Source organism: Bufo gargarizans, chromosome 3 (genome assembly GCF_014858855.1).
Source record: "Bufo gargarizans isolate SCDJY-AF-19 chromosome 3, ASM1485885v1, whole genome shotgun sequence".
NCBI classification, from domain to species: domain Eukaryota; kingdom Metazoa; phylum Chordata; class Amphibia; order Anura; family Bufonidae; genus Bufo; species Bufo gargarizans.
In genome coordinates this window covers 442,111,502-442,138,650 of record NC_058082.1, presented here as the reverse complement: position 1 = coordinate 442,138,650, position 27,149 = coordinate 442,111,502, and the positions used below count along the sequence as shown (strand labels likewise).

The 27,149-nt window shown below is 43.0% G+C and overlaps 1 protein-coding gene across 2 annotated transcripts in view; it reads right to left on the bottom strand.

The window, feature by feature from the left end:
* ST7L (suppression of tumorigenicity 7 like) overlaps positions 1 to 27,149 on the bottom strand; it is a 121,702-nt gene that overhangs the window by 37,091 nt on the left and 57,462 nt on the right. The window contains exons 10-13 of one of the 2 annotated variants that reach the window (XM_044283499.1): positions 26,224 to 26,296; positions 23,749 to 23,851; positions 10,000 to 10,150; positions 7,804 to 7,896 (exon numbers count right to left, since the gene is read on the bottom strand). In XM_044283499.1, coding sequence (XP_044139434.1) covers positions 7,804 to 7,896; positions 10,000 to 10,150; positions 23,749 to 23,851; positions 26,224 to 26,296 — 420 coding nt within the window. Of the gene's footprint in view, positions 1 to 7,803; positions 7,897 to 9,999; positions 10,151 to 17,247; positions 20,582 to 23,748; positions 23,852 to 26,223; positions 26,297 to 27,149 lie in introns of those variants that run through there. The other variant, XM_044283500.1, reaches the window with a different exon arrangement.

Sequence of the window (27,149 nt, the reverse complement as noted above, 5' to 3'; positions counted from 1 at the left end):
ACCCTCCCAACAGACCTATCTATCACTACCAACGGCTGCACACTCTCCCCGGTCAACCAAGTCGCTGCCTTGGAGTGACCTTGGATTCTGCCCTCTCCTTCACACTGCACATCCAAGCCCTTTCCACCACCTGTCACCTCCAACTGAAAAACATCTCCCGCATCCGTGCTTTCCTTAACTTTGAATCTGCGAAAATGCTTGTACATGCCCTTCTCATCTCCCACCCAGACTACTGCAACACTCTCCTCTGTGGCCTTCCATCTAGCACTCTCGCACCCCTCCAAACTATCCTCAACTCTGCTGCCCGACTAATCCACCTCTCACCCTATTACTCCTCTGCCTCTCCCCTCTGCCAATCCCTTCACTGGCTCCCCATTGACCAGCGAATTCACTTCAAAGTACTAACAAATACATACAAGGCCGTCCATAACCTGTCCCCTCCCTACATCTCTGAGCTACTTTCCCGATACACCCCCACCCCACACGCACTCTCCGATCCTCACAAGACCTCCTTCTCTTCTCTTATCGCCTCTTCCCACAATCGACTCCAAGATTTCTCCCGTGCATCCCCCATACTCTGGAACTCGCTACCCCAACATATCAGACTCTCACCTACAGTGGAATCCTTCAAAAGAAACCTGAAAACCCACCTCTTCAGACAAGCCTACAACCAGTGACCCTGCTGCCTCTATACTGCCATGACCAACTTCACCCGCACCTACTGTGTCCTTCTCCCATACCATGTAGATTGTAAGCCCTCACGGGCAGGGCCCTCTCTCCTTCTGTACCAGTTTGTAACTCGTCTTGTTTACGATTAGTGCAGTTGTCTGTATTATGTATGTATACCTCTTCCCATATGTACAGCGCTATGGAATAAATAGCGCTTTAATAATAATAATAGGCCCTCAGAGTCCCAAATGGGAAATACCCATTTAAGAGATAATGAGTGGAATGTATAAATGTGTTTAGTGTAGACCAAAAAATGACAGAGCTGTTCATAACCACTAATCTTCAGTAACTCCAGCTTTCATTTTTCAAGGACAGGGTGAAAAAGGAACGAAGCAGTAGGCCGGTGACTATGGGCATCTGCTCCTCTTTTTATCTTTATTGCTTTTGATACATGAGAAATCAACCAGAACTGCAGTTGTGTTCAACATTTGCTAGCTATAAATGGCAAGCACACATGTATTTGAGCCTGTAAAGTAAATTCTAAGTAGAAAAATAAACTGGACATATTTCACGCTAGTAATGTTTTCCTTTTTACAGCGCTGTATCATAAATGTAATGGCTATAAAGTCCTAAGAGATACCGCAGGAGAAAACTATCCACTTAACCGTTTACCTCCCCCTGTTAGCAAGTGAATGTGTATCTAGAAAGCACACAGAGGAAGTCGAGCAGAAAAACAGAACCACAGAAAATATACAAGAATTTACTCCTGAAAATAAATGACAAAAGTGGCTGCAGGAGGCCTGTTTTTCATTTGTCCTCAGAGCAAAGCGTGAAAACATTTATTTATAAAGAAAAAAACTTCATTCTCTGCTTTGGTCAATTGTGTGTTTAAAATAAATCTGACTGCGAACATGTTTTAATGCAAACAAGTTGAAAATGTTTGGTTACTGAAGACAGATGTGCCCCGTGAGAACACTTGTACAACTCAGCGCTGTAATGGGCGGGAGAGCTGCGGGGTTCACAACCAATTGTCAAATTACATGCTTACATGGAGAAATTGCCATTGAAACTGATTATTACACAGTTTTAAGTAAAAACTTATTTTTACTTCTTAATTTTTTTTTTCTACTGAGTGGTAGCAACAATGGTAATTCTATCCTTCCCGGTGCTCCCAACAACGAGCTAAGCTATGGGGTCCTCAATTTTTTACTAATCTGTGGTGTGACAGTTATGCACACATATACCAACTCTTTTGCTTTCTGTTCAATACGTTTTTATTGAGTTTTAAAAAACAAAACAGTACAAAGAAATAGTACAGAAGCATACATGTGGAAGCACATACAGAGCAGCTGATCTCAGGCCAATGTTACGAGCCTGGGATTGTGGGACATGACAAAGCCACGCAACTGCCGAGACATCCAACCCAAAGGACCTAGAGTAGGCCCTCAGAGAAAAGTGGTATCGGGGAAAACCCTCACACCAATAGATCTAGAAGAGGAGCAGCATAGGAACTGGAGATCCATGGTAACCACTGGTTGTGCAACTTAATCCTGGATTGCAGGGAAGGAGAGTAAATCAGTTTGTGTTGCAGATGTTGATCAATTCATTGAGTGACCTCCGTTTATTGTGGAGTGACAGCTTGTTTCCAGTGGCAAGCTATGACTTTTCTTGTGGCAGTAAGGATACGGGTAGTAAGGATCTAACTCGCCGAGGGATGTCAGATAACCCTATAAATAAAACTGCTAACTCTGGGGCGAGTTCCAAAAGTCAGATATTTCTCTAACAAGATTAAGCACATCCTGCTAGAGAGGCTACCACCACATATGAGCAGGTGTTCCCTTTTGTCCACATCCACGCCAACAAGATGTCGGGTAGGAGGGGATCACGTGATAGTCTGACCAGTGTCAAATATAATTGAATTTTCCCATTTTGTTTGGTGTGATTTATGCATTGGGAAGATTTAACTGCCCAATACATAGCTGAGTGCCATTCAGACATGGAGAAGGTCTTTTCTAACTCCACCTCCCATCTGAGCATAAAAGGAAGCTTAGTTGAAGCAAAGGATATGGATAGGAAGGAATAGAGGATGGATAATCCCTTTTTAGGTCCAGATACCCTATTAAAAAAGATTAGCAATTTCCACTGCTTACTAGAGAAGAAAGAAAATGCCTGATTTACAGGTACTGATAGAAGCAGGAATTAGGGAGGGAGAATTGAGTGTGTAAAGTTTCAAGTGGGCCATGGTAAAGTTTGCCTAAAGTGTCTATCCCATTCGATACCCTAGGAGAGGGATTGAGAGGGGGGATATGGAATACTAGTACTACTAAGGGAAATTGAGACTTGTCCAATTTAAGAAGTTTAGAAATGTATATCAATCGCTTCCAACATTCCACTGCAGTGCACAAGGTATCTATGGGTATTGGGTAAGTGAATAATTTAAGCTCTTGGCCAGCTAGAAAACTTCTAAGGGAAGAACCCTTAAAGGGGTTTTCTCATATCAAACAATGGGGGATATGCCCCCATTGTCTTATAGGTGCTGGGAACCGCACCTATATCGAGAACGGAGCTCCAAAAGTGAAGGAGAGTCCACTGCGCATGCGCAGCCGCCCTCCATTCAGTTCTATGAGGCCGCCAAAAATAGCCGAGAGCTGGCCCGGCTATTGCCGTCTGCCCCATAGAAATGAATGGGAGCATGGGCCGCGCATGTGCGGCATGCTCCCATTCAATTTTATGGGAGAGGCTGGGATTAGCACTTGGTGGTGGACGGACCCCAGGAAATCTGGGGTCCTCCAGCCACAGTGCTCCCCGCTCCATTCTCGATATAGGTGGGTGTCCCACCGGTGGGACCTGCACCTATCAGACAAATCAGACAATGGAGGCATATCCTAGCGATATGCCCCCATTGTCTAAGATGGGAATACCCCTTTAATGAGAAAACTTTCTATTTGCAGCCACCTTTGAGGGCCTGAGTAAGTTGACCATTCCTTAACCTGGTTCGTTAGATTGGCCCGATAATAGGACTTCAGGTCTGGTACCCCTAGGCCGCCCTTAGTCATGAGCAGGCATAGAGCTGACCTGCAAACCCTAGATCTAACTGGGCCCCAAATGAATCTGAGCATATCAGATTGTAGTTGTCTGATGTGAAGGGGGATTCTAGCGGTATGCAGTGAAATCTATAGAGGATTTTGGGTAGGATCCTCATCTTTGATATATTGACCCTTGCAATCCATGACAAGTGTTGTGTGGTCCATGTCTCATAGTCCCTCCTTAACTGTGAGAGTGAGGCCTGGCAGTTCACTTTTACTATAGATTTAATAGAAGGAGTTAACAGGATACCTAAATATACCACAGAATCAGTAACCCATTGAAAACGGAAGGAATCTGGTATGTGGCCTCTGGTCTGCTCTGATATAAACAAAGGCAAAAGTTGTAATTTGGTGGTGTTTAACCTATAATACGAAACCCTAGAGAACTGCTGTAAGACTTCCCATACAACAAGCAGAGACCATTCCAGGTCGGTTAGAGACAGAATAATGTCATGCGCATAAAAGTTTGATGACATGGGACCCCGAGCCAACTTGGATGCCTCTAATATTCGGATTGGAATGTATGGCCTCGGCCAGGGGTTCCATGAGGAGCGCAAAAACCAACAGAGATAGGGGACACCCATTGGAGATGTGGAAAGATTTAGAGAGGAAATCAGAGGCCAGCAGCCCAGCATAGGGAAAGGAATACATGCCCATAATTCCCTTACCAATAGGACCCTCTCCAGGTAGCCCCAATTTACTCAATGAAAAGCTTTCTCTGCGTCTAGAGATAAGAAGAGTGTGGGGGTCCAGGAGACTTCTACTATTTGTTTTACAATAATGATAAAGTGCCCTTTAGGACCAACAATAACAGAGGACACCGTAAATGCAACAGTGCACTTGATACTAGGACACCTGCTTTTAATTTGAGGTGGGCGGGTGAGTGAAAATAATGGGCAAACACCCGATGGGTACATCTATGAATGCCCTTAGACAACAAGTGCGTCTCTTGTGCCATTATTATGTCACATAGGGAACTTAGTGCATCCAAACAGAATTGTCTCAGTGTGTATATATACAGTATATATATATATATATATATATATATATATATACACACACACACACACACACACACACACACACACACATATATATATATATAAGATTTTCTTACTATTCTGAATGCTATGATCCTGTGTAGGTGCATGCAGTTCTTTACATTAAAGAAAAACAAATATAGTATTTTGTTATATTCTGTGCTTTTTTACTTATACTTAAATGGGTTATCCCAGGACTAACGTAAAAAATGAAAATCAGCCACCATATAGTACATGACAACCTCTTTCTAACAAAGCTAGAACCAGTCCTGTACCTCCCATGGGTCCAGAGATCTCCACATTCATTGCTCTGCTAGATTTATATCAAGCTGACAGCTCAAGGGGAGTGTCTTTTCTGCTGCAGCTAAGGGGGCGTGTCTCAGCTCTCCCTATCACAGCTCAGGAGGCAGTTGAAGGATGAAACTGAGCATGTGCGGCCATCTCAGTGAGCCGGAAAAAGAAATCAGGAAAAAAAAAAAAAAACAGCAGGTGGCGCTATACAGATACCTTCTATTGAATAACTGTGTGGCTATGCTAAATTGCATTACCAGGTTCTGGTTTGACAATTGGGGTTCTCCGGAAATAATGATTATTTTTTTTTACAAGTGTCCCCAGCCTCCCCCTGTAAACATAAGAGTCATACTTACTTGCTACCCACCACTCCAATTCTCCTTGCTGCCTCCCGCATCTACATGTTCCTGTCCCTGCACGGTTTTTATATCCGCCGCAACAGGAGGATGGTCACTAGGTCCACTGCAGCTAATGACAGGTTTCAGCAGTGACTTGTTGCTTGTGGCCACGTCACCGCTTAAAGGGATTTTCTCAACATGCAGTTTTATACTTACCTGCTCCCGACGCGCTGTCCACTTCCTGGTTTCGGCACTCGGCAGGGGGCGGGCTCCATCTTGATTTATGTCTTCTCCCGGCCGGGCCGACCAGTATAGTATACTTGCCAGGAAGAAGTCAGGGCTTACCAGGGCGCATGCGCGGACTCGGCGTGCGCGTTCAGTACAGCGCGCGGTGGGCCGGGAGAAGAAAAGTCGTCGGCGCACGCGCGGCTACCTGAGAAGAGCGGTGGCCGTAACCAAGGGGGAAACGGAAGACAACAGTCAGGTAAGTATAGGTTTATTTTTTTCTAAGGGGTGGGGATTTGTTATTGAAATATATTTAGAAAAATGATCACTGTTAAATCATTAACAGATTTAACAGTGATCATTAAAGGGGTTCTTCACTTTCATTTAACTGATGATCTATCCTCTGGATAGATCATCAGCTTCTGATCGGCCGGGGTCCGACACCCGGGACCCCCGCCGATCAGCTGTTTGAGAAGGCAGCGGCGCTCCAGCAGCACCGCGGCCTTCTCACTGTTTACCGCCGGGATGCCCGTCCACTGACGTCACGACTTGTATCAACTAGAGTGGGAGTGGCTAAGCTCCATTCAAGTGAACAGAGCTTAGCCGCGCCCACTCTAGTTGATACAAGTCGTGACGTCAGTGGGCGGGCGGCCCGGCGGTAAACAGTGATAAGGCCGCGGCGCTGCTGGAGCGCCGCTGCCTTCTCAAACAGCTGATCGGCGGGGGTCCGGGGTGTCAGACCCAGGCCGATCAGAAGCTGATGATCTATCCAGAGGATAGATCATCAGTTACATGAAAGTGAAGAACCCCTTTAAGATGATAATACCCCTTTAAGCCAGTGGAAAATGTGACCATGCCCATGCTGCGGCGGATGTAAAAACTTTAAACCAATAATATCACAACCTGAACAGGGGCTATACAGAAGATACAGGAAATGGCTGCCCAGCCATCACTGGCTAAGATGGGACACAACCGCAGAAGGAAACTGGCTGGGCAGGCACCTCCTGTGTGTCCAAACAGTAGCTGGCAAGGGCAATTATCAGAATGGGTAAAGCACAGGGAAATTGGTGAGGAGTGTACCACCAAAAATCCAGTGCAAGCATTGTTATAGGTCTATCTTGCTGTTCTTCCCACCAGTAGTGGGTTTAGGAAAAATCCTCAAAAACAACCACTGACTATGGCTCTGTTCACACTAGTGTTTTGATGTCTATTTATATCGGAAGCCATGCTGCTGTGATGGATCCATTTTCCTACAAATCCAAGCAGACAATGACAAAACTCAAAAGACTGGTCTCGATTCCAGAAAAAATACTGGAGAGGCAGATGGAATCACTTACTTAGGCTGTCAAGACACCTATGAACAGAGCTTGACCTGTTAAGCTGACCATCCTGCCATTTTCAGGTAGGCTAGTTTCACACATGTGACACAGCAACTGAAGTTCTCTGGATCCAGCATAGCAAGATAATGGGGTCCAGTGGGCACAAGGCACTAACTATAATTGAAAACATCAAGAGATCTGAGCTCTTCTTGTCATAAATACTGGGAATCGGGCAGTCAAAAATTCCTGCATGTAACAGTTTTTGCCTGGCCGAAACCCAGTATTTATGTCAAGGAGAGACCGGATCCCTGCTGGTTGCCATTATACTCAATAAGGCCTAGTAGGCAAGCAGCACTATTTGCCTATGCCGGCTGTTCTCTGCTGGAACAGCCTGCCACATTCCAGTGCCGCATGTGACAAAGTAGCCTAAGTAGACGACCATCGACCAACTCTCCCCTGTTGGCTGATTTCGGGGGACATAAGGATTGAGCTGTTGGGTTTTTGACCTCAGGGAAATAATCGACCACCAGAGGTGTCTGGCAGTGGCTTACCGCCCCCAAGTAACCCACTGAAAACTAATGCATGCTTGGCCAGGCTGAGAGTCCCTGTGAATTGGAGGATAGCAGTAGGCCAAACCATATCTTATGTATACGGGCTTCCTAACAGGTCTATTAACACTTATGTACTACAGGGCCTATTACACTGACTGATTTTCCCACCAATTATTGCTCATTCCTGATGATTAGCATGTAGTAACTGAATAAACGATAAGATTCACTGTAATGTATCTACAACAGACTGGCAATCATTTGATATGATCCACTTTGCTTCTTACCTGGTAACAGTTCTCTGTCTGCATTTTCTGTACACCCGGGATAAGGATAAAAAAGATGACCTTTTTCTAAGGGGTATGGCAGAATCCTAAATGCTGATGTAAAAGAAAACATTTTTTATAGGGATTCTTAAAAAAATGACATCAGCATTTATACGAAAGATATCATTTTTATCTAGATATGATGAAAATCCTAGACTGCTTAATCATAAAAGGCGAGACAAACAGTATTTCCGGTGTATTTCCAGCGATTATAGAAGAGAAGTACGCACAATAATCCTTCCCTCAATACACTCTGGAAATAGCAGCAGGGGTGCCCTCCCTACAATCACATTATAGTCTACAGCGCTACAGAACATGATGGGGGTGATCTATCAAGACTGGAGCAACCATACGCCAGGGCTGAGCTCCCTAATTTGTTAAGGGGCAGTTACACATCCCAGCACATGGGCGACAATGAATCTCTCGCTGCGGCTTGTGATCCCGGAAAGTGCCAGGAGCATATAACTGGACCGGACGCACAGCCTAGCAATGAAAAAGTTGTTACTTCTAATCATATGAGGGGAACATAAAATAAAAAAAAAAAAATTGGACAACTCCTTTAAAGGGAACCTATTCTGTTGCTGAGCTCTGTAAAGCAGATGCTGCATTAGGGCCCCTACACATAAATAAGCTCTGGAACCAGAAACCGCTTGCAGTTTTATATAGTTTATATTTTAATAGTTTGGGCATTTTGGGATGCGGTGGTGCCTATGATCTGTATTGTTTATTTATTTTTAATGTAAGAAAAGGGGGGGGGGTAAATTTCAGTATTTTAGAAAATTTTAAAAGCTTATTTTTTTTTTTTTTTTACTTTGTATTATACTTTTTTAGGTCCCCATAGGGAACATGCAGTCATCTGAATGCTGCCGACATTGACTGCAATGAATTGCCATTGCAGTCTATGGGAGATTCACTATGTTCCTATGGAGGCCTGTGACCCGGAAAGGTCAGGAGGGAGTAGATAAGCTGTGACATCACCTATTGTGAATGGGGGATTCTGTGTTAGCTATGTAGGTGATATCTGCCTGTGATGATCATTAGATGGCTACTGAAAAGCACAATAGGAAGTCTTGCCATATTTTAGGCCTAGTGGTCATTGTGAAAACTGCACAGTTTACTTTTTTTTTTTTTTTAAAGTACCTTAATTTAAACAACAGGTCGTCTTCTTATGACACATTCTCTTTAAGGCTAGGTCTACACGACGACATTTGTCGCACCAATGTCGCGCGACAATTTTTATAACGATAGTCTATGGTGTCGCAATGCAACATGCTGCGACAGTCGCAAAAAATCCAGTATGTCGCATTGGGACACCATAGACTATCATTATAATAATTGTCACGTGACATCGGTGCGACAAATGTTGCAGTGTAGTTGTGCCCTGTTGCGCGACACATGCCGTCGTGTAGACCTAGCCTAAGACTGGAGCATGAATATGGCTGATGAGATTAAAAGAACCTCATGGTCATTATACAGTCTCTAGGACCAAAAAGCAAGGCCTAGTGGCGGACTGAGCAGCATACAGACAGGTTGCGTGCATGCACTCTATTTTCCTGTTCTCAGTCCTGCCTATCTAGTCTCCAGCAGTAAAGCACACTTTAATTTCCATCACACATACAGTATGTATAGTAAGATGCACAATGCTGATATGTTTTAGCCAATAATGGGTTCTAGAATTTTTTTCTATATCTATACAGAAACATACTATCTATATATTTTTTTCCCCTTGCAATTTGGGGGCTTTTTAAAACGACACCACTTTCTGATGAGATCTTTAAACTAACAGCATAACTTAAATGTCATGGCATCTGCATTGTGTTATGACAAAACTATGAAAATCATATTTTCCTGTGCAAACAAAAGATAAAAGGTTACATGCATGTCTCATTCTGAAAACACATCTTCATTACAAAGATCCCAGTGGGGATGATATAGATAAGATGCTCGCTTTGATGTCCTGTGAATGGTGCATTGAGATAACTAAATTAGTATTCCCACTTCAAACAATAACACAAGTGCTAGGGGCTCCCTTTGAAATGAATACAGGCAGCAGAGCATTCCAATGGTGCTGACAATTTAATTAATATGGGCAGGTTACATACCTACAGTACGCAGTGCGGCAACATGGGGAACAATACAGAAGGAAGACATACTTACTGCCTTCCCATGTGCAGTGGAGTAAATTCAGTGCTCCTTCCGCCCGTTTCCAGTGCTGAAGGTGGAAAAAGGCATATGCCACGGCTTCGCTGTCTCCGCGCTTCAGTATATGCTCTGGTGGCATAATCAAGCTTTTCATCTCTAACAGGTACTGGAATAATAAAGCACAAGAATAAAACACATCTAAAGCTAGGCTATTCTAACATGATCGCTGAGTGCTGAACTCAAGAACTGATGCTATATGTATCTCACCCAGCTTTCCCAAGATCCTGCACGTCTACTACTCTTTAATATGGCTCTATTCATTAAATATCCAGAATTCCCTTTAATATCTCATTTAGGGCTCATTCAGACGACCGTATGAATGGATCTGCAATGGGTACGGACCCATTCATTTCAATGGGGGCCGCAAAACAAGCGGGCTGCATCTGTAGCAAAAAAGATAGAGCATGTCCTATTCTTGTCCGCAATTGCGGACAAGAATCTGAATTTTCTATCATGTGCGGTCCGCAAAATGTGGAACGCACACAGGCCGGTATCGGCATTTTGCGGATCTTTCAATTTGCAGACTGTAAAACACTTACGTAAATGTTTCCTCTAAAAGAAGACTGCTTTGTTCTTGACTTGTTTCCTTATGTTGTCCCATAGCACCAATCAGATTTCCCCTTACATTTTTCAGAGTGCCTTTGGAAAATGAAAGGTGGAATCTGATTAGTTGCTATAAGCGACTAAGCCAGTTCTACTTTGCATCAGTTTTGATAAATCTCCCCCATAGTTCAAAATGAGAACAATGGAAAGTATTAACAGTTACCCAACCTTTTAAGCAGATTTAGCTGTTAAATATAGGCAGCGATAACTCCACACTGTACATTAATCAGACAGACTGTGTACTGTATTCAAGTTTCCCCTATTTCATTAGTGTCACTTCTATGTGCGAGCGCAAAGTCTTGTAATAATTAGTTACAATCAATATAACTTTTCTTTGATCATTTTTTTGCCACCGATTTGCCCAAACTGCTCCAGACAGTTACGTGACTCCATTTCTACGCCGTTGGTCTTGAGATGATTTACTAATCTGAAGAAGTGACTTAACTTTCTCTTTTCTTTAAGTAACATTGATGAGGTTGGGTTCTGGTCAAGCAAAGCGTGTTTGCTGCATGAGTGACTCTCCCCTTGCCCGAGGCAATCGTGCTGGAGGGTGATCTGCTGGTTAATCCTCTGTAATCCTCTTTGTCTAACACACCACCAAAGGTCTGCAAGGATCTTGTGTGGGAAAACGTACCATGTACCCAGGGACATTTCACCTCATGGGTTTAGCATGGCCTTTGTTAGGCCTTATGTAATCGCTATATCTTGTCACCCAAGAACAGCTTCTACTTTCACAACTAGGTTGTCCCATGGAAAATATTCCACAGTTTTCAAACCTGCACCTGGATTTGAATTCTTTTGTAATTGCATGTACCGTATTTTTCCCCCTATAAGACGCACTGGCCCATAAGACGCATCTAAGTTTTAGAGGGGGACAATAAAAATAAAAAAATTTCATTACACCTCAGGTCAGACCACCAATCAGACCCCTAATGTTAATAAGACCCCAATAAGACCTCAGCTCAGACATCAATGTTAATGACCCCCAATTAGACCTCAGATTAGAGCCCCATGCCTTTCATCAGCCCCCAGTAGCCTCATATCAGCCCCCAGCAGCCTTATATAAGCCCCAATCAGCCTCATATGGGTAAAAATAAAAAATAAACACTTACCTATCCTGCTCCGGCCGCCGCCACTTCTCTCCTCCAGCGCGGCTGTGCTGTGAAGGCTGCACACAGTCTTCCGGCTGTGCTGTGAAGGCTGCACACAGCATGAGATCACAGAGCGCAGTCATGCTGTGTGCAGCCTTCACAGCCAACAGCCGAGGACCAGGAAGCGGTGAGTACAAAGCCTTCACCGCTTCCCGGTCCTCCGGTACTAATAAGCGCTTCCAGAATGGAAGTGCTCATTAGTATTCGCCCCATAAGACGCAGGGGGGGGAAATGTATCTTATGGGGCAAAAATTACGGTAATTAAAAATTTTGTATAGCCATTGAGTTATTCAGTAAAATTATGTGCATAGCGCCACCTGCTGTTTGTTTTTTTCTTTATTTCTTTGTCCTGCTCACTGAAATAGCCGCACATGCTCAGTTTCATCCTTCCACTGCCTCCTGAGCCATAGATGTCTGGCAGCAGTTTGTTTGCGTCTCCACACTGAATTAGACTTGCACTCTTAGCCAAACCAGTTACAGATGTAGAAGTGCTAAAATCGAATCTAATAACAAGTCACACTGTTATATTGTGGTAAAAGCCACTGAAATCCATTTAAAAAAGTCAATATTTTCTTGCCATTGTTTACTTAATGCATTAACCATCAAGTTTAGCTCGGCTACATCTGTATTTCACGTGCATGGCCAGTTTGTGAGATCGCATCACCAATGATCACCATAGCATCCATGAGTGATCCTCTGGCTGCCTGCAATGTTCCTCTGTTATGGGTAATGCAGGTATGGCAAATCGTGTCCATAGTATTGACCATAAATAGATAGATATTTGCAGGTGGATTGGTGAATGCTACTTGGACAAAGAGCTTATCCAAAAACTCTGATTTATAATTGAGAGAATAATGATAATTAGAGAGTCACAAAGAGTGACTATGATTCATTCTGCTGCCGTATGTATGAGTTGTCCCATCAAACTCAAGTATAGGTCATCAACATCAAAGCGGTGGTGGTACAACTCCCAGCAATCTTCCGATCAGCTGCTTAAAGAGGTCACGGCATTCTAGTGAGTGCTGCAGCTTCTTACTAGTCCAGTGACATCATGTTCATCGGTCACAAGGCCTATATACAGCTTAGTTCGATTCAAGTGAATGAACCTGAGCTGCAATACAAAGCACAGCCACTATACAATGTACAGCGTTCTGCTTGGTAAGCTGTGAGAAGGTCCCAGCAAACAGCTTATCAGCAGGAGTGCCGAGAGTTGGACCCCCACTGATCAGATATACTGAAGACAAACTATCAGACAATCGGACAACCCCTTTAATAAAGAAGCAATTAAATCACACTTGGTATACTGTAAGCAAAATAGGAGTACTGTAATATCTTCTTCACAGTCAGCTAGGAAAAGAACAGGTATGATTATATAGTCCAGATATATAGGTTGGGAGATGGAGAATGAATGCACAAAGTTCAAAAGTTCAGCTTGCATGTTCAGAGTTACTGCTAGAACCTATATTTCATGACCTAAATTACTGTGCACTTTCCTAGCATGGGAGAACTGCAGGTTCCTCGTGAAATTATCAGCGTATTCTTGGATTTGCAGCAGCTGGTGACATCATCCAATTAAATCCAGAGGACATTTGAGGGACAGAGATGCCACCAAGGTTGAGAATGCTTCACTTGTTAGACAGTCAATGGTAATGGTAGTGGCAAGCAGTGCCAAAAAAGAAAAGGAAAAAAACGATTACTTCACCCATATGATCGTAATTACACACAGGAAAAGCAAAATCTGTCTTTTCCTCGCTGCACATTGTAGAATTTGTAGTCTTTCTGCAACTTAATGTAAAACATGTAGGTTTTATGTAGTAAAAAGCACAAAATTATACAGTTGTGGCCAAAAGTTGAGACTGACACAAATTTTGGTCTTTACAATGTTTGCTGCTACAGTGTTTTTATGTCTTTGTCAGATGTTTCTATGGTATACTGAAGTACAATTATAAGTACTTCCTAAGTTTTTTTTTAACTTTTAAAGGATAACTGTTATTTTTTTTAATTTGCTAGTTTTTTTAGAGCTAGGCATGTATACCTGTGTTAGTCTGTCAATGATTGCCAAAAGATCTGTAATTACCTTATAATAACAGCCTTCATTAATGCCCCTTTCCACTGCTCCCTTAAAAGACCATTGCTAGGGCTCATCTGTCTCCGGCTAGGAAGACAGAGGGGCGGTCCTTCACACTGCATGCCTGCATTAGGCTTCAGAGTGAGGAGGCGTGTCTCTCAGTAATCCAATCTGATTGGCTGGCAGGAAGCTGCTGGCTACAGCAAGTTTGTATGTGAGGGAATGCAGTTTTGGCCTCAGAGAACTGACAGAGGAGCCATCTTGAAAAGATCCTCATAATGTAGGATTTAAAACAGCCGTAACTAAGGGGAAAACTCAAGGAAAACAGTGGTAAGTGAAGAAACTAAAGATTGCTTTATGCATAATGCTGCTGCTGCAGCAGTAACATGTGCTAAAAAAGATTTTTTTTATGAAAATATGACAGTTATCCTTTAATGACAATCAAATACAGTTTATGCAAAGACTCAATATTTACAGTGTTGCCCCGTCTTTTTCAAGATTTCTGGCATGCTGGATATCAGCGTCTCTGCCAAACCCTGACGTATGGCAACCTATTCTTTTTGAGAATTGACCACAGGTTCTCAATGGGTTTGAAATCAGGGGTGTTGCCTGGCCATGGACCCAAAATTTCAATGTTTTGTTCACTGAGCCACTTAATTATCACTTTTGCCTTGTGACGTGGTGCTCCATAATGCCAGAAAAAGAATTGTTCATCGCCAAATTGCTCCTGGACTTTTGGGAGAAGTTGCTCTGGGGGATGTTTTGATACCATTCTTTATTAATGGCAAAATTGTGAGTGAAATAAAAAAAATAAAAAAGTTGAGAAGCGATGTTAATTGGATGTATGATCCACATTTTTCTTGTTTTGTTGGTAAAATTGTGAGTGAGCCCACTCCCTCGGAAGAGAATCAACCCCACATATGAATGGTCTCAGGATACTCTACTGCTGATATGATAGAGGATTTATGGTAGCGCTTATCTTCTTCTTCAATTATATTTCCAGATGTCCCAAACAGTTGCTTCATCAGAGAAAATAACTTTACTCCAGTCCTCTGCAATCCTCTTCTTCACAGCAACTAAACTGTCCCCTTGATGATCTGATAAATGTTTGATTAAGGTACAATCTTAAAAGCAGAACAAGTGTCACGGACGTTTCTGTAACAGGTGGCAGGAGATCTGTGAGGCTGGCAACACGTGGTTTGATCCGACATGTTTTCTGTTTGGATCAAATGACGTCTGTGTTGTTTCTGGTGCTTGCCACAGCTTCTTTCCCCAGGTATGGCTATTATGGTCATTTAACCTTCCCTATTTATTGTTGTTTCTCCCACTATGCTATGCGGTTTATAGCTTCTGTTTGAGTTGTGGCTATCGGCCGAGTTCCTGGTGCTGCCATAGCCACTTGAAGTTAAGTGTTTTCTTTCCCTTTTGTATTTTGTTTTGTGTGTTGCATTTCCCTGTCATTTGTATTAGGCCTGAGGGAGACTCCTGTTCGTCCTTCCTTTTGGAGGAACAGGTTGTCTCAGTTCTGACATTAGTACCAGTGTCCCTTAGGGTGAGTTAGGACACTAGATATTCCTGTGTATGAACTCACCTACCTCTGGGGTCTGTTCATACTGGTAGTTAGTCAAGACTTTGATTAAGGTTTTAATAGGAGGTGTCTATCTCCTTTCCCTAGTTTCCAGGCCTTATGTTCGGTGTGGTGTTTCCCTCCCACACCCGAATGTGACAAGACAATTTTAAGGCAACCAGTCTGCTCTTCTAATTCAATCAGCATGACAGAGATATCAGCTGCCTTGTCCTCGTTAACACTTTCTCCTGGGCTAACGAGAAGATTGCTGAAATGATGTTAGCAGTTCATTTTGTCGGATGGCAGAAATGCAGTGGAAATTGGGCCGGCAGTGCGTTTCGAATGATGATTTTCTTACTGAATTCTGATGAGGCAGAAGTATGAAAAACAATCTTTTATCCTCTGCACTATTTTCCAGTCAGGCATGAAGTCAAAAGGGCAGTGGCCTCCTTGCTTCAAGTCAAGGTAACCGCGTCCCCTTCCCTGTCCCTTCTCCTGTGACTGCCAGCCGGCTGTCGGGCATAAGCGCTGACAGGTTCCCTTTAATTGAAAGTCATCTGATCACTATTCATAACAATATAGAGTTAATGCAAATTCGAACCATAAAAACTGAAGCACAAACTTTGTGAAAACCAAAATTTGTGTAATTCTTAAAACTTTTGGCCATGACTGTGTATATACAATATATATTTTGTGTGAAAGTTTAAAAAACTTTTGTGTAGCAGTTCCAGTAAATCTTAAGGATTTATATCATTATAGAAGATGGAGAAATAAATATAAAATTGCAAGAACCCTGTAAGGTTAAAGGGAACCTGATGTCCAGATATTGAACATTTCGGTTAGGGCTACATGGCGATGCTGGTCCAGTAAAGAAGATTTTTTCAGGGGTCGTTTACAATTCAGGGGTTGCAGTCACTGCACATCTGCAACACTCACTGAAATCCTATTCATTTCTAAGGAATCACTTCGATGCCCCTACGATCCTGGCTGAGACAGCTGATGCCGTGTAGCCCTACCTTAATTTCACACTCTGCATGCTAATGAGCACCTTGAAGTCAAAGAGTCTGGCTCTTGCATCCTTCAAGTCAAGTTTACCATGCCCTTTTCCTTTCTCCTGACCCTTGATTGTTAAATACTGAATATCTGGATGTCAGGTTCCCTTTAAGGTACTATAAGAAGAAATACAAGTACCTAGGACTGTGATGGCTAAGCTCCAGCACTCCAGCTGTGGTAAAACTACGACTCCCAAGATGTACACTTTCATGGCTTCTATCAGAACTCCATAGAAACGAATGGAGCATGCTGGAAGTCATAGTTTCACCACCGCTGGAGTTCCGGAGGTTAGCCATCCCTGACCTAGAAGGTAGTATACCGCAGAGCCATGGTTTCCAATGCACTGATGAAAGATAATAAACTTAAAACAGCTACATGCAGCTTCATGAAGACTAACCTTGTCCATGTTCCCTTCCAGCTCATATTGATGTCACAGGCGGTCCCCTACTAGGCACCCTACTGTATGAGCCAGAACAGAAGGCACTTTATGACAGAAGCTCCCATTCAGACTTGCTGATTCCCCAGGCAAAATCTACTACTTTCTAGGGGTGCAGGAAGCAAGGCTCCTGATAAGCTGATCGCCGCTGCACCTGCATTTTGAAGGGGGTTGTCTACCCCTTTACAATAAATGACTCTGTACTTATTAGGCTAAATATGTGCTACACGTCTGCAGTTCTGGATGAAAAATTAGCCACCAAGGACAAAAAAGAAAACCTAGATATCAGTCACAAAGCGTATGAAGAAGTGATCTTGGTCTGCTTCTTTCATGTGAACATCGCTCATATTCATAACTGTCAGGAACACTTCAGAACTCAAATTTCAGAAGGGTGTACAAAATGTGGTAATTAAACAGAATATTTCTTAACATATAAAAGATTAGCCACTTTTATCTTTCTCTGAATGCCAATGCAATGAGCAAAGAGAAGACAAAGTGTCTGCTACAAAATTGCCTCTCTTGATCATTCATGCAAGTGAGTAACAATTTTGTCCAGCAATTATCTATCTGACTGAATTTTTTTTAAGTTTATTAAAATTGACAGGGAGAAAGAAGTGAAAATCATCATTCACATTATACTGAATGATGGAGAAAAATAACATAAAAGTTATAAGTGTATCTTCGAATTCTTGTTCTCCATTGATAATGACAACATGCATGTTTTTTTTTTTATTCAGAAACATAAAGGGGATCCCTGGGAATTAGTTATTGATGACCTATCATCATGTTTTTGTCTGATTTCTGATATCCCTGCCAATGATGTGTTTGAAGATGCCACAGCACCCTGACAAGAACTACAGTCTCTTTATAGTATACCAAACACAACCCTATACATTGGATAACGGCCATGCTTGGTACTGCAGCCCAATGCCATTCACGTGAATGACCGGATGTGATGTCACAGGCAAAGGAAGAGGCTGACTTGAGCATTGTGGCCTCTTTCCTTCTAGCCCTGGACAGCATGCCTTCCAGCCTGTTCCCTGTAGCACCTCGTGAAGGGCCAGCATGCATCACTTCCTGTGATTTAAGGGCTTTACACGTGACCTGTGTGACCAATCCCAGCTATCCTGTACCTATATAAGTGGTCCAGCCCTCTTCCCAGGTGCCTGAGCATCAAAAGTCCCTGTGTTCTGCAAAGGTTGCTGTTGTTTGTGCCTGTGTTCCTGCATTCCTGACCCATGCTTGGATTCTAGACTTCGGTTCCTGTTTGATCCTTATCTGTCCTTTTTCGTCTCTTCTGTTGCTAAACCCGGATTGCCTGACCAGCACCTGAGCTGCCTGCCCTGACCCATTGCTTGTTCAACTTCGTCTCTGCCTCAACGTTCAGTCTTGCAATGTTGCTCCTGGTTACAACTCGGCCTGTTGACTATGACTGAACCTCTGGTACCTTGCTCTGGCACCCCCTAGACCAGAAAATCCACCTCAAGAGGTAGTGACATGGTGTTCCCCTCGGGAAAGCCTATTTCTACCATTAGGGGTACTGTTAAGAAAAAAAGGTTCACTTAGACCACGTGCTTAGAAGAGGATGGGCACGTGGCACAGTGGGTTCACACCTGCTGGTTGGTAATACCGTCCATGTTTCATCTGTGAAGATGTTCGTTAAGAATATGCGTTTGGTTAATTTTTTTTTGCCCTCTGTGTGTAATCCGTATTTCATGGACACTGCTCAGCTGCAAATTAAATTTCCAGAGCATGACCTAACAATGGTCTGTGTAACACTGACACAACACTGATGTTATCTGTGTTGTCTCAGTGGTTTTTCATGGACTCATAGACTTCGATGGGCGTTTTTGGTCCGCATCATGGACCAAAGTAGAGCATCGCTCTGCGTCTTTAACACTGACCAAGCTTTGGGTGGAAATCAGAGTCGAAATTAAACAGTTCTGTCCATCCTGTAGTGGACAGAGCTAGTTACTACAGCGCTGATACAATTTACTTCAATGGGAGCAGCAGTATAGTAACCAGCTCCCTAGCTACTGCATAACAGCTAATTAACAAAGGTGCGGGTGTTGGAGCCCCACGATCAGTCTGAGGATAGGCCATCACTTGAAAATTCTTAGACAACCCCTTTTCGGGTTATGTCTGACATTCTGGTTGCTAAGGATATGCTGCCACTGTAATTTCAGGCAACACTTCCCATTAACCAGTCTGTCTCAGTCAGAACGCTCATTTAAACTGACTGGTGTGATACATTCATTCTATATGTTGTCAAGGCTCATTCAGTTTTGACAACCCCAATTCCAGAGGTAGTCATGGAGACTAATGTCACCTTCACTTCAACGACCCCATTGGTGATGCCACCTACCAGTGTCTCAGTGGAACAGAGGAGAGGTGAGTGTTTTCTTAATTGCACTTATATTTTATATTCCCCATGTGGGGCCAAGAAAGCCTGTCCAGTCCTCAGAGGAGAGTCGCTTTATCTGGGGCAGAGCAGAGCTTGGCAGAACCCTTACCTTGGCAAGGATTAATTTCTCTCTGCCATATCAACCCTATTCTGTGAAAATGAACTTCGATGAAGAACCACCACAAATAAATAGCACGCCCTAACTATTTCCAGATTTTTCAGAATGTAAAACACGGTCATTACTTAAATGTTCCTTACATCATCAATAACACCGACATGCCCGATTTATGATTTATGAAAACCTTCAGTAACCCAGACTTGTCCATTTATAATATTATGGTTATTATATATACATAGTAAATTTGGAGTCATTTAGCTTTGTGATTGCGCCACATTTCTCAAAATAGAAATCAACGTCTCAATTTCTAAAAGCACCCCAGCATTTTCGGCATTAACTCTATATGTGCCATGGCCGCAAGTCTATTGAGACGCAGAAGCAGTGTAACAAATTGCTCCGGTCCCCGTGTCTTTGTCCAGATTTATTCCAAAAATATACATTTCCTAACAAGTCTGGGCAGTGATAAATGTTTGGGCCAGGGAGACAGACGTGAAACCCTTTGTCATTGAGCTCTTGAAATGTGAGACGTTATTTTTAGCAGGCATGTAAGGGGCAGCACTGTTTGATGTACTCGATGAGGGAAATACAATGTGTATGCTGGTGTTCTTGACTACGGAACTAGATTCCGCTGCCTGAAGTACCCATATTCCACATGCCAAGCAAAAGATGAATGAAGACACCCATAGTGTAATGGAGGGCTATATCATATGGGTGGTAGATCGGCCCAGGTGCTATGCAGAGACTTGGTGCTTGCACTGCTAACTCCTCCACATTACAGGCAGTTAACAGGATGGGGGAACGTCACGCATCAATATGCTCTGGAAGCTCTGCTGATAGGCTGTACTAATGTGCAGCATGTCAGTCACATCCCCTATGTGACATACCGTATATAGGTGCTTGTTTCTTGAGTGAAAGAAAGCCAACAAACGGGCAGGTAGCCTTACACAAAAAAGTGGTTTGATTTTTTTTTTTACTTCCTAAGTTGCGTCATTTCAATGACCTAATGTAGATCTTCTACAAGAATTGTTCCCTTTACAAGCTGAAGGACACCGATCATGTGCAAACAGAAAGAAGAGAGGGGCCGATGTGATGGTTGTGGATGACAGCACCCGTGCTCTCTATTCCAAATTACAGAAGCTAAAAAAAAAAAAAACACATAAAACTAGGATTTCCATTCACAATATTAGAACGGATGCATTTTTGGCCACAGATGCATATTTCAGAAGATGGAAAGTCATGTGCACATAGTATGTATATTGGCACAGAGTTCCTACAGGTCAATTTTATGGATTATACCTTCTTAATACAAAGAAAGACGCAGAATCAATGGGTCAGAATTTTTTTTTATCTGTGTACATATGGATTAAGAACACAGAGGTACAGTATTGCACACAGAACCATGATGCGGTCTTGTGCATGTAGTCGTAGTGCGTGCACCGCTGTATATGACTGTATCCTTGTATTTTATAGTAAAGCAAAGAATGTAAATTGTAAAATGGTGTCCTTAGGCTGCTTTCACATCTTCTGCTTCGTTATAGGAGCAGAAAAACTAAAATAACGGAAGTGCCGGATTCAGCAGTTAACTGAAGCAAACTGAGCCTACGGACCTCACTGACTATAATGGGATCTGTTATATTTCTGTTTAGGAGAAGGGTTTCGTAGTGGAGACAAAAGTCCTAAAGGAGCAGAAGAACGGAAATGTAAAAGCGCAGATGTGAAAGCAACCTTAGGCCTCATGCACAAGGCTGTAATATGGTTACATTTTTATAGCCAGAAATCCTGACCCAACCTGACTCTATAGCATCATAGGGATTTATGATCTTGTTAATCTTGCTTTCAGGCCGAGACGCAAAATGAGGCCTTAAAGGGGTTGTCTCATCATGGACAACGGGACATATGGCTAGGATATGCCCCCATTGTCTTACAGGTGCGGGGACCTGCACCTATATTGAGAACAGAGCCCCGCAGGTGAAAGAGGGCGCACGGCGCATGCGCAGCCGCTCTCCATTCATTTTCTATGGGGCCGGCGAAAATAGCCGAGTGCTGGCTCGGCTATTTCTGTCGGCCCTATAGAAATGAATGGGAGCGGGGGCCGCGCAGTACTCTCCCATTCACTTCTATGGGGAGCCGGCTTGGTGGTGGCCGGACCTGAGTCCTCCAGCCACCACCTTGCGGGGCTCTGTTCTATATATAGGTGCAGCTCCCCCAGCGGCAGGACCTGCACCTATAAGACAATGGGGCATATCCTAGCGATATGCCCCCATTGTCTGTGATGAGACAACCCCTTTAAAGGGATTTTTGAGATTCTGAGGATTCTGTGAGAACTTCCCTAATTGTAGTTAGAAAAGCAGTAAAATTTCCAGAGCTCCCACCACTGGCTTACTCCCATAGAGTATCTAAAATATCCAGTAAACAAAACCTACAGCGGGACAGTCCTACCTCCTCCTGTTGCCCGTCTTCATCCTCTGCTCCCACAGTTTTTTAACTGTTTCTCTGTATTGCATAACCTAACCCTGCCAGGGCCTTCTTTCTTTCTCTTCCTCTTTCAGTTAGGAAAAGGTCTAATACATTTCAATCTCCTCTGAGCATAACAGTCGTACAGGGAGTCCTATTTACTAATCCTATCGAAGGTTACAGAGACAATCTAAAGATGAGTGGCTGATGCTAGATGATAAATCTGGTGCAAGTTACTGTAGTCTAGATTGCGTGGCAAACTTGTCGGATGAGGCAAAAAAAAGTATCTAAAACAATAAGTGGTACAAAGCATGCCGGACATGATTTTTGCACATTTTGATTCGTAAATCTTCTCGCTGCCTTTTTGGCGTATATGAACCTTGGGGTCTTGGACACTTTACAGATTTTTTTTTTATTATTAGCTTTGCCCCCCCCCCCCTTCCTGCCCCGATTGTTAGCAGCCTGTGTACTTCTGCTCCCCACACCTAGAAGGATCATGTACTGTTTTCAGATGTTCTCTCCAATTTTAAGTGGCAAGCTTTAAAGAGCATCTGTCAGAAGATTTGTAAATGAGCCTCTCGGTGCAATCGGGGTATCGTTGTTACATCTAGAGCCACTGCGCTCCCTGCCGCAACCTTTGCACTTTGATTGACAGGGCCAGGCAGGGAAAATGTCATCATACCTGACCCTGTCTATCAAGCAGAGGGAGTGGCAGTTGCTGAGAGAGCCTGTCGGTGTAATGGCATTGCTCCTTGAGGCTCATTTGCATATATAAAAAAATCTTTTTTCTCAGCAATGCGGGCACATATGAACACACGTAACAGGTCAGCCAAAGCTGCTGACAGATGCCCTTTATGTTTTTAATAAAAATGTAAAGCAAATACCAGAAATGAGGATACGGTTTATATAAAAATTAATAATTTCATTGAATGACATCAAACAATAAATATCACTTGTAGTCAAAAGGGATGGGATATAGAAAAACGAGCCTCTAAAAAAATGGGCTCAACAATGCGGAGAATCGCACCTTTAGCAGCTGCGGTTCACAAAATGATGAAGAGTCGGGTGACAATCAAGTTAATAATGGATAACAGTAATAGTAATATATCACATCAAATCTCTAACATCATTATCCAAAAACATCCTTTCACCCTCCTCAATCTAGAGCTCAAGTTGAATATCAGACTACGGCGATATCTTGTTGTATAACCGATGGACAGGGCCTATAATCATGGTAACTCCTTTACACTAGGTAATTCCGCCAGTCTAGACATCAACTAAGTCTCCATATTACATACCCATATTGCTGCTGCTTGCGGTAAGATGAGGCATTTGGGGATCCATCTCACCGCGAGCAGCAGCAATATGGGTATGTGATATGGAGACTTAGTTGATGTCTAGACTGGCGGAATTACCTAGTGTAAAGGAGTTACCATGATTATAGGCCCTGGATATCCAAGGATGTTTTTGGATAATGATGTTAGAGATTTGATGTGATATATTACTATTATTGTTATCCATTATTAACTTGATGGTCACCCGACTCTTCATGATTTTGTGAACCGCGGCTGCTCAAGGTGCGATTTTCCTGCAATGCGATTCTCCGCATTGTTGAGCCCATTTTTTTTAGAGGCTCGTGTTTTTATATCCCATCCCTTTAGACTACAAGTGATATTTATTGTTTAAAGATTGTAAGCTCCACATACCTTTTAAAGGGTAAGCTCTTCGAGCAGGACTCATATTGGTCTTGTTGAAAGTGTTCATTAGTTGCTACTTTGTAATGTGCTACTTTATTTGTACGTGTACCCTCTGAAAAGCAAAGTGTTAAATATAGTGATGCTGTTACCAACCTTCGGTACATGAGGGTTAAATTCTACAGCTCGATGAATGGCCTCCACAGCATTCATTTCTGCTGTGCTCAGTCCTCTTCTAGAGGCTGTTTCAGGTGAGAATCTACAACAGTAAGAAGTCTAACGTCAATTCCTACACAGAAACCATAAGTGGTTAAATACAAAATGATAGGAAGTCAGGAAGTGTGTCTCAGACTACCTCAGACTCCATGCAGACACTGCAGCTAAATAGTAGTTGCTATCACAGCTCTGCCCTGATCTTAGCAAAATAAACAGCATCTAACCATCCTCTAAGTACTGACTTACTGTATTTTATGCCCTACTAGATGCCCTTCGCCCCAAAAGTGTGTGTGTGTGTGGGGGGGGGTATTTGTCAGTGCATCTTATGGAGCAAATACCAATGACCACTTCCATTATGGTACCACTCATTAGTACAGGAGGACTGGGAAGCAGTGAATGCAGCACTCCCCGGGCTCTGCACTCACTTCCGGGTCTTCTGTCGGCTGCACGTTGTCCTCACTCTGTGCGCGAGTCACAGCACGTCAGTGCTCCGTGACCCCACGCTGTGCGGCATTGGGTCACTGCACTGTGCAGCAGGGAGAGCCAGAAGAGCTCTGGATCCCCAAAGCGGTGGCAGCATCCAAAACAGGAGAGGTAAATTGATTTATTTAGTTTTTGTCTGACCTGAGGTCTGAATGGGGTTCTTAACATTGGGGGTCTGATCTGAGTGTCTGAATACGGGTCTTAACATTCTGGTCTGATCTGAGGTCTGAATGGGGGGGGGGGGGGGTCTTATCATTGGGGGTCTGATCTCAGTGTATGAATAGTGTCTTATTAACATGGGGATCTGATCTGAGGTCTAAATAGGGGTCCTAACGTTGGGGGTCTGACCTGAGGTGTGACTGGGGGTCTTATTAACATGGGGGTCTGATCTGGGGTCTTATTAACATTGGGAGTCCGATCTGAGGTCAAATTGGGGTCTTATTGATATTCAGGGTCTGATCTGAGGTCTGATTAACATTGGGAGTCTGATTGGGGCTCTGGTCTAAGGTCTGATGAAAGAAAAAAATAATTCTTATTTTCCTCCTCTAAAACCTAGGTGCATCTTATGGGCAGGTGCGTCTTATAGGGTGAAAAATAGGGTACCTATTGTATAATTTGTGCTTCTGACTGGAGATCTGCATTAATTAGTTCTAATTATTGCCATTACACCTTTTAACGATTTTAAAAGAGATGTGCGTCTTTTTGGCACTTTTACTCACAAGATTTGCTTTTGAGAATTATTGGGCTTTTAGTATGTGAAAAAAGAGTAAAAAAATTAATCTCAAAATTTTGGTTGCATTTCCATTCCCCTATTTTTCAGTTTTTGTTAATTGAAAAAGAAAATAGAGTAACTTTTTCCGAGGTTTAGTATTTTCTTAAGATTCCCATTTGGAAATGTATGGTATATCATGAATAGACAGCAAGCCAAGCATTATCGGCTTTATCCATTCACTGCTACGGGACTTTCAAAAATACTCGCACATGCGCACTCAGCTATATTTAGAAATCCCATAGCTGTGAATAGAGAGGACGCTGAGTATGCACGGTGTACTTCTGATTCACAGTGGAGCCTGTTCGTGAGATGGATATGCCACATAACTGAGCTGAATGGATCCAAACAAATTTCATTGACTATATTGAAATCCTTTTGGGGAGTTGACTTTTTAGCTGAGAAAAACAAAAGTCCTTCATGCAGGACTTTTCTCTCCACTGGCACCAAACGGAGCTTCTGATGCAGATGTAAAACCTTTACTGAAGCAGCTAGTGCATGAGTTTAACCCAGTTTATGACTTCACAAGTCAGATCAGCTTATCATTTTACATGTCAGATCAATTTATGATTTTACATGTGCAAATATTTACAGTACAGATGTAGGCACTAAATCTCAGTTCAAAGCAAAAGGAGTCATAAATGAGCACTCGTCACATATTCTCACTGTACTGGCATGTCATTTCCACCCACAATCTGAAACTGTGACTACCTTCATATAGTCCAGTGCATATGTATAAATCTGGTATACATTTACCTTTGTCCATCTTTAGGGGTATCCCTCATCCAGTAGACAGCGTCAGGGAAGATCTCGGCCGATCATCAGGAAGAGGGTCCTGTGTCCCCTACTTCAATGTAGCAACAATCAATCATTTGTGCTTCCACTCCATTTAAACAGGGGACATGGGACCCCTGTTCTTGGTAGGTGTCCCAGCTGTCGGACCCCCACTAATCTACCAGCTATTCAAGAGGATAACTTGTTATTACTGGAATGCGACTTTAATCCCTACTAATGCCATGCCGGTCATTGTGGCAGCCATATTGGCTTTCTAACCAGAACGAACAGTGATATAGTATGTATAGGTTTCTATGCATGGTAAAATGAAAAATATACAATGATCCAGTTCCAGCAGGGAAATAAAAGTAAATTTCCATTCTACAAACCTGTCAGACACAGCTCTGGCTTTTAGTAATGCTGCCGTGTAACATATTGTAGCAGACTTTGGAAGACTAATATCTGCAATAATACAGAGAAAAGAAATGAGAACAAGAAATACGTACTTCTGTAGAGACAAAACAATGTATTTGAGATTATTGACGTTTATGTTGTTCCCTCCAGGACATGTCCTAAATCGATAACCACAGCTGCGAGAAGGCTATGGCACCTTAGTTTCTCCAGTGCTAACCCCTATTAAGACATAGTACAATGCGTACAGACCATATGTAGAATAAACTCTAGTATAGATCAGAACCTCCAAGATTAAATCTTAATACAGAAAGAACAAGTTGTTTCATTCTCATATAAAGTGTGGTGTTTCCATAAATCTCCCTGACTGTGGTATTCCCACTTCAGAGCTGGGGATCCATAGAAAGCTGCGTGAAGGCGAGGTGTCTGATATGTGGCCACGGTTTACAGAACGACGATGATCATTTTATATCCACAGACTCTTTGGCCTACACAACCTACTTTCCAGGGAGAGAAGGCGGCCTAGGATTTCAGGTCAGCTTTCATGTATTCTTGTCTGGAATATATTGTGACTGCTTAGGCCGCCTATTACTAAATATAACTGCACACATTTGCTTTGATATGGGGATTGCTGCTAATTCCCTAATGTTCTCCTCAGCGGTGAAACCTTTCCCTCCCCCCCCCCCCCTTCCAACCTCTGACTTCTCCTTCAACTCAACTAATCCTGAGCACTGCCTGCTTGCCCCTCGCAATGACACCATCTTTATTTCCATGCCTGATCTGACATACAGACAATGAACAAGCAGGGAACTATTGTTCACCTTTGTGCTTTGTGTTCATATTGGTGGGTGGGGGACGCTCTGCCTCTTGGCACCCCCAGATCAGATGTTTGTAGGAACCATGG